Raw genomic sequence first — 16,557 nt, 5'->3', positions numbered from 1 at the left:
AAACTACCACTAGAAAGTAGCTTTTCTCCTGAAGCAGCGAAAACAGGCCAAGTAAATCCTCCTTGAATTACAGGCATCTTCTAGTTAACCAAGAACAAAAAGACTTATGACTTAGTGCTTTTATCTTTGCACAGATTAGATATCATCTTCCTCCACAAGTAACTCCCCTGGCTGATAGAGCAGTACCAGCAATTCCTACCTGCGTGCTTGGCCGCAGACAGATTCGGAAGGGGGCAGCCACCATGCTGTGGCACTGCTGCCAAACAGCCAGTGCTGTGTTGTGGGTGCCCAGCTGGGGAACTGGGCTCCTAAACCACCCTTGCATTTTTGCTGTTAAGTGTTCCACGGTGATGACAAAGCTCACACTATTTTTTTCAGTAAATGGAAACACAAAGAGCATTTAATCTCTCCTTGTCAGCAGCATCTGATAGCTCTCCCACTCTAAAGTAGTAGACTAGCTTTGGTTTTCCTCTTTCTACTAATGCACTTAAAGGACAACAAGAAAATATTTTTGTTAAAGCACAACCTCATATAAAATGAGGGCATAACCTCTCCCTTCAGCTGTCTTGTTAGAGGTAATTAACAAACCTCCTCACCATGCCTTTCTCCTTAGCTTCTAGCTTTGATGCAGTTCTTTCAGTGACTCAGTGTGTGGGCTTTTGTAAATCCTGTTTTTCTGCACCTCAATTTACTCCATACATTGAATATAAAGGAGCCAAAGAGCCCTGCTAACAATTGTGAATTTCACTAATTAGATTCAGCACTTTCAGATAGGCATAAAGCCTGATGTACGTCAATATATATTAACAATGTATCCTTGATACAGTTATGTTTCTGTTAGCTGACACTGTTCAATAGTGCATTTGGTTTGTTCAGCTACAGAAGGTTTGTGGTTTCATAAAAGATGCATAGACCTAAGCATCATCTAGCAGTTTAGAGTAAAAGTCTTAAAAGAGTAACATATTTAACTCAGAATTTTAACCAAATGTTAACAGTACCTGAAGTTAGACAAAATAAATTCAGGAAGCCTCTCAAGTAATCAAACAACAGTGGAAACAGGTATCTAGAAGATTCAGAACCAGAAGCAGCAAGTTCCTTGGGGGCTGATGGGCATATAAATCATGACTCTCATTTTTGACCTCACATGTAGTAGTCAAAATACAAGAGTTTGTTTTTGGAACTTCTGATCAAGATTCCTGTCAAGAAACATAAATTTTAGACTCATACCTGTTGAGTGGACTGTAGTCTCTGTTTTTCATTCTGCCACTGTTTAAATCTGTCAAGGGCTTCATCCACAGAAATTGTCCCCTTTTTCACCTGTTCCTGCAGGTGGATGAGTTCTTCCTGTTCAGCAGGGATGTTGTGTTTCACAGTGCTATCAGTTACTGTGTCAGGGTGGCCTTTGTGTGCTGCTACAAAATGTAGAAAGATAAAGGTAAAAAAATATTATTAATTCCCTCCTCTATGATGCAAGCACTTTTTTCAACAAAGGCATGTAAGCAGTGATTTTATAATCTGACATCAATAAAAACACAGCATCTTTAGGGTGGCTCCCTTCTTCCCTTTTCTTCCTTTCTGTTTGGTGTTTTTTAACTTCAATAAGAGAAATGCAACAAATCAATGAGAATTCTACCTCTTTGGCAGCAGAGTAGCATCTTAAACATTTCATTACTATCGCTGTGGATTCTCCATTAGTGTCTGTTCAAGTAAGAACTTCCTTCTAGAGCTAAAGCTACAGTACTGACATTTTAAAGGAAATTGCTGCTATGTTAAGACAAAAAATATCCACAGTGACTTCTTTTCCCTTCCTTCTCCAACTTAACACATTACATTTCTCAAAAAGTTAGAGCTGAAATTTGGTCAGAAAGTATTTTGAAATTTCACATGATTTCTTTCGCCCAAATTATTAAATATGTTGCAGTGACAAGAAAACGTTACAACCTCGTCCTCCTAGAGATTATGATACAGGTGCACAACTGAAGGGAAAGTACAGGGAGACATGTGTTATCAGATTCGCAGCTCAGTCCAGGGAGGTGTAGCACTAGGTATCTCCAGGATACTGATACTGAAATGGTTGATCCAGAACACATGAGCAGCCATGAAACAGGGGTCTTCAAGCCCTGCATAAGGCTGCTGCAAAGATGTCATAAAGCACCTCTTTCACTGCACAGAGAATGCAGCCAGGATAAAAGTTCAAACCATAAGTATGACTTGGGGTGGGTTTTCTGCTGTTATGCATCAGTATCTTTATTTTAAGTGAGGAAGGATCGTGCAAAGGAAAATACACTAAGGAAGTGAAAAACCAGCTACTGGTGGCTTCTCCCACTCCCTCCTTTTGATCATGCTAGCGCTTATTAGGCATGACTCTCTACTCATTTGCATCTCAGCTAATTATTTGTATTTTGATGGAGTAATGACCCTAATGCCTTGAACTGATAAGATTATTTGGAGATCAGACCAGTTTAGGCAAAACTGCATTTTTCATGTCAGCAAAAAGGGGTGTGTGTGTGTATTTCCTCAGACCTATAAAAACTACTCTACTTTATCACAGAATGGTTTGGGTTGGAAGGGACCTTTAACAGTTATCTAGTCCAACCCCCTTACAGTGAGCAGGGACATCTTCAACTAGATCAGGTTGCTCAGAGCCCCGTCGAACCTGGCCTTGAATGTTTCCACCAATGGGGCATCCACGACTTCTCTGGGCAGCATGGTCCAGTGTCTCACCACTCTCATTGTAAAAAATTTCTTCCTTATATCTGGAGTCTGAGTCTACCCTCTTTTAGTTTAAAACCATTTCCCCTTGTCCAATCACAACAGGGCCTACTAAAAAGTTTGTCCCCATCTTTCCTGCATGCCCCCTTTAAGTACTGGAAGGCTGCTGTAAGGTCGCTCTGGAGCCTTCTCTTCTCTGGGCTGAACAACTCCAACTCTCTCAGCCTGTCCTCACAGGGGAGGTGCTCCAGCCCTCTGATCATTTTTGTGGCCTCCTCTGGACCCACTCCAATAGGTCCACGTCTTTCCTGTGCTGAGAACTCCAGAGCTGGACTCCAGGTGGGGTCTCACCAGAGCAGAATAGAGGGGGAGAGTCCCCTCCCTTGACCTGCTGGCCACAATTCTCTTGATGCAGCCCAGGACACGGTTGGTTTACTGGGCTGCGAGTGCACATGCCCTCTCATGTCCAGCTTTTCATCCAGCAGTACCCCCAGGTCCTTCTCGGCAGGGCTGCTCTCAATTCCTTCATCCCCCCACCTGTATTGATTCTGGGGGTTGCCCCGACCCATGTGCAGGACCTTGCACTTGGCCTTGTTGAACCTCATGAGGTTCACATGGACCCACTTCTAGAGCTTGTCCACGTCCCTCTGGATGGCATCCTGTCCCTCAGGCGTGTCAACTGCACCACTCAGCTTGGTGTCATCTGCAAACCTGCTGAGGGTGCACTCGATCCCACTGTCTATGTCACTGATGAAGATATTAAACAGTACTGGTCCCAGTACAGACCCCCGAGGGACACCACTCATCACTGACCTCCATCTGGACATTGAGCCATTGACCACTACTCTCTGGATGTGACCATCCAGCCAACTCCCCATCCACCAAACAGTCCACCCATCAAATCCATATCTCTCCCATTTAGAGAGAAGGATGTTGTGGGGGACCATGTCAAAGGCCTTACAGAAGTCCAGGTAGACAACATCTGTAGCTCTTCCCTTCTCCACTGATGTAGTTACTCCATCATAGAAGGTGACTAGGTTGGTTTGCAGAGGTATGCTACCAATATTCCAACATAGTAAGATCTAGAAGTTCTTGTATTCTTTTCTTAAGTGGTTTAGCAGTCATGAAAAGTAACGCCAGTAGCACTGCAGACTGCAGTTCCCTGCTGCAGAAATAAATAGGTGATTACATGCTGCTCTATATGCTTTAATTCTGACCTGCTACTTGTTAACAGAAGAGGGAGGAAAAAATCTTCACTCAGTGTTCATTCATTTTGTACATAATTGTTAATTATTTTAGGGTATCATTAATAGAATTTATCGTAGCAGCATTTTGACATGCTGCAACTCAAATAACAACTTGGGCTGCCACAAGTAATTCATTTTACCTGAATCTTGGGGTACCCAGGAGAGAACTGTTGCTCCCCACACTAATGCCTTTCCATGGCTGGAAGTAGTGCACAGCTGAGCCCTCCTGTCCTTCCTTTTCTTTAATCACAATGGAGAAAGGAAACAGAAAAGCGTAAAGTAACTGACTCTACAAATCTTTCCCATAAGACTGTAACTTCTATTTTTCTTTCTTTAATCTGATCTCTTAATGCTGCAATACCATTAAAGATATAAATCATATGTGGGAAAATAGATGATAAATCAGTCAAAATCAAGTCACAGCAAATCTCTACTAGGTCTACTGAAAAGCATCAAGGCAGTTAAGGAGCTAAATTAAATTCAGTACCAGGCCTCCTGGCATCGCAGTACATCCTGTCGTTTTCATTGGGCACTCGAGTGGCCTTTTGCTGAAACACTACAACAAAATTAAGAATATAAGGCAGTTAGTGAAAAATAGCGGAAAATAGCAATAAAAATCATCACACGTTCTGAACAAAGGAAGAAGGCTCATGAAACCAGGCTGGAATAAATTCCTTGTTCTAGCCTAGGAGTACTACTCAACCCACTTGTCAGTCTAATATTAATTACTTGAAAAATTGTTCTGTTGCATAGAATGGCAGGATTACCAATATTACAGATATCATGTCAAGAAGCTTTGAAGAAAATAAAATAGACTTATCACATTAACATATTACTTGTTTAGAAAAAACAGCTAGATCTTGGAGTTCTTCGCATGGTACAGGCACTTACTGTAGCCTGTTTCTTATTTTATGGGGAAAGCTAAGTACAATAGTACTAGGTGAGAATAATGACACTGCTTAAGAAAGAGTATATTTTTGTCTACTTTCTTCAGGCACTAGGAACAGCAAAGCATGATCACTTATTTCATTAGCGTAGCCCATCATCCCCATTCCTGTGAGGTGCCCAGAGTACAGCCAGCCTGGATACGTCCTGAAATGCTGCAGTCAAACTTCTGCTGGCAGCATATATAAAACCCAGAAGGTGGGAATTGCTTGGTTTCTGACTTAGCTACTGCCATATAGGCTTTCCCTCTTAAGTCTCAGTTCTGATTTTTGCTAAACAAACAGATGATCTAAAATAATTCCTTCCCATTAAGTAATCTGAGGTCACTGCAATGCAGCAAACATGCCAGTTCAATGGAGCAAATATTTGCTTGGGGACCAAGGCCCAGTACAATGAAGCTCTGCTCAAGCGGCACGCTCTGCATGGTACCCTGGAGTCCTGGCTTCTTGCTCCTGCTGACCACGGAAACCCAGTGGACCTTGGTTTGCTCCCTCTCAGCCTGCCTTATACGATGCATCTGCTTCTCTCAGGGAAACCTCTAAAACAGATGATCAAGACCACTGTGACATCAAAACTCTGCATGTGCTACATGCAGAGGTGACGAAGGAGCAGTTCCCTAAGGGTGTATTTTCTACACTGCAGAATAAAGTCTTTATGCTAACTCCTGAGTAGACTTGTATGGAAGGTGATGATGAATGAAAACAGCTGGGGACTTGATGTTCCTTAAAATGTTCTCAGGCTAAATGGAGAGAGTAAATGAAATATAGAGGCAGCACATTCTGCTGATGTTACGTCCCTAGCTTCAGCCTAACACTGATAGACTTTAACTTTTGTAATATTCTTCTCTGTAATTCTCAAAGAATCCTGCTAAATACGGTTGCAGTGTTTTCTTCTATACTTGAAATAGTAGTCTCTTTTTAAAGAGGAAATTAAAATAACCAGACACAGAGGTAATGCAGACAGCCTGAATTTTACTGCATAAGGAGAAGGGATATACTCAACAATGTCCCTGATTGGAAAGCACTTTAATTGATAGGCTTTGAAATTTTTGCTGAGTTTTGCAGTGTTCGAGTAATCAAAAATGGAATTATTCTTCCAGTTCAAAGTAAAATTGTTAAAAACACTTTAGATGCCTCATCTTGCTGAAATGATTTCAGCTGGCAGCAAGTATTCAGTGTAGGTGAGGTCAATGAAATCAAATTCCTGTTTCTGGAATGCCTGGGAAGTGGTATGCACACACCACAGGTTTAGGGAATACTCCATCAATTTACTCTTTCATTCCCACATTCTAATTACTTATGAACTGCTTGAATACAGTAGTGGAATGAAAGAAACAGGTAATCTTGCACAATAATTCCATTATTTCTTATAGAAGATAAAGTGAATATTCCTTCAGCAAAGTAATGTTAATATAGACATTTTTTTAAAGTGTCAGAATGCCACAGCCCTTCAACTGAGGAAGGATATATATTTTTATATTTTCAGAGCCTCTATGCCATAGATAATCTGATTAAAAAAAGTTGGAGTACTTCTATGTTTTTTTTACTTAATGTGCACCCTTTATGATCTGAGAGTGCTTTTGAATTTTTAATCACATTGTGACTGGCTAAAGTACCCGCAGATGCTTGTAGGTCAAAATCTACAAATTAAATGTCCTGACCTGATATATGCTATATAATTTTTGTTTACGATGTATCTCCTCTTCTCTCTCAGTTTCTCAGAATTAAAGGAGGCTGAGAGAACTAATAAGTAATTCCACTTCATTCCCTCTCCTCTCCTCAGTTGCTACAGGACACAGATGAAGTTCTTTGCATGCCCTCAATACATTTTTGTGTCTTAGGTAGTAAGATCGCTTTTTAGGGATGTAATGTATTCTCAATATTTCTCCAGTAAAGCAAACTCAGAGATTAATAAACTACTGCAATATTTTCTAGTAGGACATGAAACCTGAAACGGCATTTAAAAAGTGTGACAAAACACAAATTTTGTGGCAAATATGCAGAACTCTGGGAAAATCCCTAACAGAATGCTTGGAAAGTGAGTGGGATCCAAGGAACTCTGAATTGCCTTTTTTATCGCAATCAGATTACCTACAGATGTTGTTTCATGCTGTCTGCACAGGCAGGTAAATAATGCTATGAGGCTTCAAATGTGGTTAAATATTTTCATGGTTATCACCACAAATAGAAGGGCTAGAAACATTTGAAACCCACGTCTCTTGTGTATAAGTGTGTACCAGTAAGAGCGTTTTATAGTCACACACTCTGCAAGAAACGGTGATGAATATAAAGGGTCTAGAAAGGGATTTTATTTTTTTTTTTTTTTTTTTTTACAATAGCAGCAGGTTGACAAAAAGAACAAGAATTTGATTTTCAGAATTAATTGAGGTTCCAACACAAAGCCATAATGGTAAGGAATGATGGATGCACTATGACATTTCAAAAATTGCTTAGTGATAAGGCCAGTAAGAAGTGATATAATTAGAAACACAGGCAATCAAAACATGGAAAGAGTTACATTATGAGAGAGGACAACTCATATTAGTTAAGAGGCAGTGATCAACCAAGATATGGTTTCTAATTTACGTTTTACTTCACTTATTTAAATTATGAGGGATGTTGCCTAATTTGTTGTATTAGCAAGTTACCTCTAAAAATCAAACAAGAGTTTGCCACTATACACTAGTGATTCAAATAAAGCTAGACCAATGAATGTACCCTCTGGAAGAATATGTGAGCTAATCATACCTAATACTCACCTACTTAACACTTTCAGCAGAACAAACACAATGGAGAAAAGACACAATGAAAAAAAAATCAGTAAATATCACTAATTTGAATTCAGTTTGCTCAGGGAAAAATCAAGATGCATTTTATTCAGCAGCTTCATTGAGCTGATGTTCCGAACAAAATTATCTATCTCCATGACTGTTTTATTTAGGAAACATTCAAAATTAAAATCCAGGGGAACAATATCTTTATAGAAACACAAGGCTAAGTGATAATGCAAATTAATTAATCCACTAGGGTTGCACTTATTAACACATCTCAACTCAGTTGCAAATCACAGTGAGTTTGTAAGCTTCCTCCTTGTCTTAGTAGGTTTTTGCTTCATTCATTTTAGAATTGTCATGCAATTAATTTATGATTAATGGAAGAATGGAGAAGGAGGGGTTGTGTTGCAGAGACTCCATTTTTTTCCCCATTATCTAAACATTTTAACATTTAAACTGTGTGCGCATAGTACCTAGGCAAATAAAACTTTCAAGTTCTTTTTCTGGTAGGGATTAGATTATAAATTAGATGTAGCACAGCAAGGGATGACAAATCCACAGAGAATACTAAGGAAGGAATATAGTAGAATGATGCTTATTATTCAGGAGATGAGAACTCTGCAGATGTTTGTTCACATCTTTTTAGATCTCATTTTCCTTTTGTCTGTTTTGTTTGCTAACACACTGAGCATCACTCAGCACGAGGACAAGACAGAGGTCATCAATCCAATGCTAACCAATAAGTTTTGTGAGAGATGATTAAGGACTCCTCCAACATTTATACAAAATATTTCACATATTTAAGATTAAACCAAAAAATTCTAGTGATTCATAACATTAAATCAACTAAGGAAATGGGATACTGTAAACAGTATGGCCTTTTTTATTTTTCTGAGGCAACACAGCTGAGCACAGAACAAAAGCGTATCAGCATGCCTCACGACTCTGGTCTAGGTAGGTCCAAGCATTGTGGAAGAGGGATGGCTGTGCTGTGCTGTGCAAGGTAACAAAGGCTCCAGCCCCAGAAGCTGTCCTGTCCTGGTAGCATTGGTTCTGAATGAAGACAAGGGGAAAAAAGACTGGCCAGTTTTAACTGCACTGGTCTGAGAAAACCAGCGACCACATCTAAACTGGTACAGAAGTTCTGATTTGTTCTAAATGTGCTGCCTGACACTCAAGACCTTTGTAAGAACACACAACAGTCATTTCATCAGAATAAAGACTAGGTGATGTCAAACACACTTGTGGAAATATCAAACTGCCATGCCACTCCGTTATTTGCAGTGACCCAATGCATGCTGCTTGAGTTTTTCAGCTACAGCATCACATCCACTCATCACAACTTACACAGGCTGTTGTCAGCCTCTACCTTCCACATCCACATAATGAGTCAGTTGAGATTGAAAAACCCAGTTTTCCCAGATCAAAAGTAAAATGACTTTAAAAAGAATCACAGTGTAATGACAATGTGAAAAGATTAATCCAAAAATAGACATATGCTCACCAGCAATTCTCTTCCCAATTTGTAGTGGGATTCTGAATCTGTCAAAATATGAGCTCAAATCTGTTAGAATCCCAGCAACCCTGGTCAGGGAGGGACCTCAGGAAACTACACAGAAGACGTCTTCCCTACACTGAGGTAAGATAATAAAAGTAATACCAGAACCCCTTTTTACAGAAGGGGTAAAGACTGAGTGAGAAGAATAGGTACCGGTGGTTAGTTTATGATGCTGTTCGGAAGGCGGTGCCAATGTACTTGCTGAACCATACACAATGAAGAGAAGTCTCCCACTGTTGCTCTTGTCAGAAATTTAACTTAGTGAATTATGGAAGTTGGAAGGACTCTCGCAATATACTCAAGAATATTTGCTGCAGTATGCAAAACCTGAATACATTTCTGCAGTCCCATTTTTCTTTAGCAGAGAAAAGCAGAAAGGGGAAGACTCTATATCTGATTTTACCTGAAATATGCTGTTTAGAACAGTTTGCCTTTCAACCAGACAGCATCCTATAAATATTTTCTCTATGTGCACCTTATTCAGTACCTGTTTCAATCTACCAAAGTTAAGATAGCAAAAAATCTGATTGAATAAACACAGTGGATGAAGCCAGTATACCACTTCCCAACCTGGTCTGTAAAACCAGTCTAAGTGCTCTAAGATAGCTGACAGTGGTTCCTAGTATTTTATTAACAGACAAACACCCTTAAGTCGAGGATATATAGTGAAATTCATCTGCAGTGCAGTACTTTATGCTCACAGTACTACAAAATCCCTCTGTGGGACATAAATGCTTTGCAGTTTGCATGGGCTCCGAGGCTTCAATTTGGAAACCCCTGCTTTAGAGCATTTAAACAATCTGCATAGTAGAATTACTAACTCAAGATGTGATCACTATAGTTCCCAGTAATCAGCCTGATAATTTTCCAAGACACTAACAGTTCTGTTCTGGATTTTGTTTTTTCATTTCATTTGGATCTGTCTATTCTGTACATGAGCTATTCTGCCTCCCTAAAAATATTCACTGGCTGCTACTTTTTCCTCGTACGCTGTGATTTTGATGAGCAATGAGAATGCTATTCTCTTCTGGGATAGTAACTAGGAAACATATTTTTCCACTTTTAACCCTAGTGTGAAGTCCCACAGACAGCTATCTTTCAATAGTAAAATGTCTCCAGGGCACAGAGGGGAAATGCATTCCTTCAGGGATGTGTGAGAGGTTTGCAAAGGAACAAAGGCTATAGCGTACAGTTTTATTTATGCTGTTGTAGGACAGGTGTCCTTGCTGTAGAGAACCCCTCTCATACTAGTGGTCTCTGATAAGAGGTGAATGATCAAACCAGGACAGTAATGTACTCCTTAAGCCCTGAGGCAGTCCTGGTAGGTCAGACTTCAGAAATGGTAGGGAGGCATTACAGAAACTCATGCACCTGTCCTAAGAATACATGGGGGACTTCGGTTGCCAGCTCAATCAAATCTGGTATCAACAAAGAACATTAAAATTGCACTGTGAACTGAAAACACACCACCTTCATACATTTATTTAACAGTTGTTTTGGCAGCACACAATTGAAAAAACACCAAAATAACCTACAAAGGAATACTAAGCACTTCAGGAATGGAAAGGGAGCACAGTAAGAGTGCCATCTGGACAACAAGCTATTTGGCACCAATTTGCAGCTCCACTGGTTGATGAGCCTTTCACACAGAAGGCAGAATTCTTGCAGTGGTCTAAATTAAAGAACAAATGTACTCTGTTTGTTAAAGATGCAGTATGTTTAGCAGTGTTCAAGCCAGCAGTTTGAAAGTTCATTAAAACTTGAAAATAGACTAAATGAAACTGAGTAAAAGCGATGAGAACACTGTTTTAAATCTTTCAACTCACTCATGTTTCCCAGAATTTGTCAGCAAATTCAAGTCAAATGCTCAAACTGTAAATTGCAGTAGTTCACTTAGGACAACTTGCATCACTGAGCATCTACTGTCTAGGTTTTGAAGTGTGGACCCTGCTCTGAAAGAGACTCTAAAAGCAGGCTTGTGAAGTTCCGTGTTTGTTTTCTGTAGATCAACAGTTCCACTATCCTATTCTGCAGAGCACCAAGTGGTATTCTACACGGAGCAGGCTTTCTACCTAGTGTAAACTTGAGCTTCCCTATATTTCAAAGCTACTTAATTACAAAAAGGTTTATCTACTCACTGTCTTTGTTGCTAGTCTCATGGAAACACCACCACCTTTGCTTAAAGAAGATACTCTTTTGTAACTTCATGGACTTCAATGTGTGGTGAAAGCTTTCATGGAAATTCAGCCACTCGAACAGGACTTCTCTCTCTAACAAAGCCCCAGCGTAACCCCAGACAAGTCATTTAAGCCAGCTCATGAATCCCTGACATTAGGGTGCTGACTGGACAACACTAATGATTTAATTTGAAGTTTTAAGCACTTGTAGTGGCCACTGAAATCAATGGGATCTCTGCTCTGAATGAGTGCAGTATTATACAATGCTGTTAATCTCAAGAATGGCATCTTAGTTACTTCATATGGGGCATTCAAAAAACCAATGGATACAGAACAAAGAGTTTACTGCAGAAGGGTCTGAAACAACACACTGAACCGAAGGCAGGCATGAATTTTATTTTAAACAAAAATGGGAATGAAAAACACTGAAGAGTTTTGCATCTTATGCTCACCCACTTTAAACACTAGATGAAACAAAATATCTGTGATAAATAGCAGCACATGGATATATATGTAAGGACCGTACTGTAATGTTTGTGGCAGGGAGAAAGTAGTAAAACAGCAAAACTAGCCTAAATTCTAACTTCTTGATTATTTGGCTTTGCAACTTCCGCAAGGCTCTTTTTAACATATGAAAACAAAACCTGAAACTATCATCAATTTATTTGAGAGATGAAAATGTGTATATGCACTAGCCAGAGTAATTTTATTTTACACCAATTAGATTCAATTATAAAGCAATGGCTGCAAACACATGCAGATTTTAATGATGGACTGGAATGAAATTTTCTGGTTCTTACAGCTGAAACAATCTTTTTTTTTTTTTTTCTGATTATAAGCAGTTTTAATATAATAAACTGGAAACCGGGATATTGCTGGACTGGATGAAGAATTTTTCAACCCCTGTGGAGAAGGACAAAAATTGGCAATCCAAGTAGCAAGAAAAATCTTCTGTCTAAAATGTCACTGTCTATCTCAGGAATGCCTGCATAAAACAGGAGAGTGAGAAACTCCAGATCTGAAACTAGCAAGAAAGCCAGGCAAAACAGAGGCTTGTGTGATCAAGTGAAGCTTTCTTGAAGCGCTCCCACTTTTCTCATTTATTGTATAAGTAAATGAACTTCAGACAGAGGCTGATTTCACAAAACAACAGGAAACTAACTTGTCTATCACTATCTGCTTATAAACAAAGCTTAAAACCTTGGGGATGCATACATGTGTGTGTATATATATACACATACATGTTGTGTAAAAGAACCACAGCCCCATCAAAGCAGTTCCTCTGATAGTCTCTTCCTTAGTGAACAGTTTGGGTAGACAAAGCAGAAACACTCTAGTGCAATAAAAGACAGTAAAAGCAATCTCCCAAATAATGCATCTTCATGGTAAGGGTTTTCAAGTCACTGGCCTGTCTATGATGATGAAGGACTGAGATTTGAGACACTGCTCTAGCAATCTCAGTAAAAGCAGCCATTTCAGGACTTTTGTAGTTGTAACAGGCCCTCTATACACATCCGTTCTTGGATTACGCTTTAACTACTGTAGTGATTCGTATTTATACCTCCTGAACATGCTGAAGGGAGAGCAACTAAATGATGAACGCATTAACCCATGCATTCTGGCCCTCAGGTGGAGTTATACAGCCTGGAGGAATAGAACTAGCTAGGAAGAATAAAATAAATCACTGGCTGAAACAGGCATGAAAAAGGAGGTGCTCCTCTGTATTTTGTAAGATGATTTGGGTAGTATTAATCCTGTTTTAGTGCAAACCATCCGCTGGATGGAGTAAGCAATCTACTGGTATTCTTTCTCAGCCTGGTTTTCTACCATTGATTCTTATGCATATTCTTATTCAGTAGCAGATTTTTGTAGAGGAGGCTGGAAACACAGGCAGTATAGATTTTGGGGCTTACACAGAGATCTCTGCAGTAGGTTCAATGCAATTCCTTTTATTATTTTGAAATTTAGCTTCAGTGTGTATTGGACAACAAGATACCAGAAAACTCTTCCAGCCTTACATTTCCATGAATAAGTTCAAAAATGTCCCCCAGTTTTCACAGAAACGGTAATAGGAAATAATCCTTCCTCAAGTGGCCTTTTCTAGCATTTGGCATTGTGGAAAGGATATCTGAAAGAGGAGTCCTCACACAGGCATTTCTCCCTACTGTTCTCATCAGAAAAAAAAGAAAATATGGCTAAAATCTCTCTTTTAGAATTAAGTAAAAACATTTTGATAAAGAAACTGAAAGGAAAGGCAACTCAAATAGCATATTCTGTATCACACCATTAAAACAGACACACTCACAGCTAGCCCAGCGACTCTTAGTTTTCCATCATATTGTCATAATTTCTGTAAAATTAAACCAAAAAAATGATGCTATATGAGATGCAAATTGAAAATGAACATTAGTCAGAGGTGTTCTCAGTTTATTTGAAAGGTGGGAATAGGTTGGCTGAATCAACCAATTTGTTGATTTGAAGGTAGCTGAACAAGGATCTTAGTCTTTTAAAAAATACTAGCCATCAAATAGAAGAGACATCTATATTCTACCAGCAAATATTTACACAGCAGCAGCACTAACCTTGTACTATATAGGGAGTGTTCTCCTCTCTGACTGGTGAACATATGGGACGAGGGGCAGGGGCTGGTGGCCTGTTCACGATAAAAGACCTGCGTTCTTTCCTTTTCTCCTCATCATCCTCAGCCAGTATGAAATCGTACACAGATTCATCCAGTTTTGCAAAAGTGTAGAGGTGTTCCTCCTCGCCTTCTCCCTCACAAGTACCTTGGTCTTCTCTGTAGCATGCTGTTATGAGTCCATCACCACACTCTCTTTCACTTCTGTCTTCCACAAAATTCCTCTCTGAAAAAACAAGGAATTGTGTTCCATATATAGGGTAAAGAAAGGAGATTGGGACAACTTAAGGCTTTAGAGTTTCCTAAAGTAACTCAGAGACCTAATTTCACTTTTAAACTAAAGCGCCCTGATTTTCAGAAGCTTCTGATCATTAAGTCACTAGAGAGGATGTCCCAAAGTAATAATTCCAACTTCAGGGCCTGCTCAAAACTTCACATCACATTATCAAAAAATAGAGGCTTAGTCACCAGTTGCTCCCACGAGTCACATGAACATGTTCTTTAATGGTGAAGCCAAGTGAAACCTGTGACCCTTGACATTTTGGAAAGTCAGGCTATTTGTTAGCTGTTGCAACAATAACTTAGGAATTAAAACTTATTTTAGAAAACATTAGATTTTGCCTTTCCTGCATCTTCAATATCCCACTTGGTTTTGAGGACTTTGCTATGGTGTACTGTAGGAGTAGGTAAAAAGATTTTAAAAGCCCCTCACAGCATAAATGAAATTTATGGCCTCTTATAATCTATGCTAAGACTATCCAACCCCGCTCCAGTTACTTCCCTAACAGTCTGTACTCCCTATATTTCATATAGTTCATAATACAACTACTCAGAACTTGCTTTCCTTTAGCTTGTACATTTTACAGCATTAAAAGGAATTGATGAGTTTCCTGATACCTGGGTTTGTTTTCATTTGTCTTTAAAAACTTAGCATAAACTGCTAAGAGCTAAAAGCTCTTACCAAGGCTGGTGTTCCCATAAATGTTTGTAACTTCCTTGTGTTGATTTACCCATCTTTCCTCCAAAAACAGTAGACCTGCCTTGGATTCTTGTACTGAGTCATGTTTTCCTCGTGTTGTAATGTACTGCCTGTACACGTGTATCTCCTAAACCAGGCCATGGTCACTACTGGTGTTTTCGATCCTTTGGCTGCTATTTAAAGAACTGTTTTATCTGTTTATGGGTTCATAGGAGCTAAACAATCTTTGCAAGTGGGACACATTTAGAAATGGGATGTGTCATTTATAACTGGGACATATTATTAATACATACTATCAATATGTATTCTGGCTAAGATATAAAAATGTTTTAAAACAACAAATGGGATTAATACACCTGCCATATTTAATATGAAAAATATTTTGTTTCCGGGTCACCATAAAAGTTCCGTTTCTTTCTCTACAGGATATTCTTTCTTTTAACTCCCACAGGGGACACTGTCATGCCACTGCCAAAACAAAGACTTCAGAAGGAGGGGACTTGTCTTTTGGGTATTCCACGGCAACACCTAAAGCAAGCAGCTAACTGAAAATACATAGCAATGACTCATTAGAACTCCTCTTTGAAAGCAAGCATTACCCTCATTCAGAGGAATTCTGATACTCCCCACCCCATTCCCCTGTGATAAAACCAAGGCTAACACTTCATTTAAGACATGCTGTGAATTTTCCTGAACTATTCACACCGGAGGATTTTTAGACAAACTCTGCCCTACCAGCACAGAATTCAGCACAGGATACTACATAGCTGAGAAACTTTCTCTGCTGGAATCCACATACAGACAACCAGCATTTGGCAGAGTGTCACATTACTACTTGATGGTACAGCCACATGACAGCTATTCCAAGACAGGCGTTTATATCAAACATACACTAACAAATCCTGTATGCCAAGCCTGACCCCTCATTTATGAACACATACAGCTGCAGTTGAGTATTTAATGGGAAGAAAAATGCATCTTTTTAACATTAATCTTATTCTGCCCCTCTTTCTCTTAGAATCCACCTATGACTTCCTGAGTATAGCTGGCTTTTTCTTTCACAGTAGAAAACTGGATGAAAACCTACCTAGAGCAGGCTATAAGGCTAGAAAACAATTTCTATCTACTTACGTGAAATTCAAAGTGCTTGGTGATGGTAATTTAAGACTCTAATAGGTTATACCACATTTAAAAACAGAGTTAACAGTAATAAGCAGTGGAGAAACTGAGAAGCAATTTGTGTGCACACTTATCCGTAGTGTCCATGACAAATAAGAATGGGTTTTTTTCCTTATGTGACTCTTTAAGACTGGTATTTAAGCTTGAATTGTTTTGCATACTTATTTTTCCCAATGAGAAAAAATGATAATCATCTCTTCTGAAATGGATGCAAACAGTATTTTGGGCTTCTCATCACTTGAATCAAACTACAACACCAAATTTTAGATTTACAATCTGGAGCAGAAGTATTAAAGAAAAAATGAAAAAAAAAAAGGCAAAGCATTTCATTAAAGGTCACAATTTCTCT

At 39.2% G+C, this 16,557-nt stretch overlaps 1 protein-coding gene across 1 annotated transcript in view; it reads right to left on the bottom strand.

Annotated features, from left to right (window-relative positions):
• The window catches only part of BANK1 (B cell scaffold protein with ankyrin repeats 1), a 160,858-nt gene that overhangs the window by 9,862 nt on the left and 134,439 nt on the right, over window positions 1–16,557 (bottom strand). The window contains exons 11-13 of the mRNA XM_074823177.1: window positions 13,995–14,276; window positions 4,447–4,515; window positions 1,228–1,412 (exon numbers count right to left, since the gene is read on the bottom strand). Coding sequence (XP_074679278.1) covers window positions 1,228–1,412; window positions 4,447–4,515; window positions 13,995–14,276 — 536 coding nt within the window. The remainder of the gene's footprint in view (window positions 1–1,227; window positions 1,413–4,446; window positions 4,516–13,994; window positions 14,277–16,557) is intronic.

This window comes from Strix aluco, chromosome 4 (assembly GCF_031877795.1).
Source record: "Strix aluco isolate bStrAlu1 chromosome 4, bStrAlu1.hap1, whole genome shotgun sequence".
Taxonomy (NCBI): domain Eukaryota; kingdom Metazoa; phylum Chordata; class Aves; order Strigiformes; family Strigidae; genus Strix; species Strix aluco.
The sequence above is the reverse complement of the archived record's forward strand: the minus strand, read 5'-3'. Positions and strand labels throughout refer to the sequence as shown.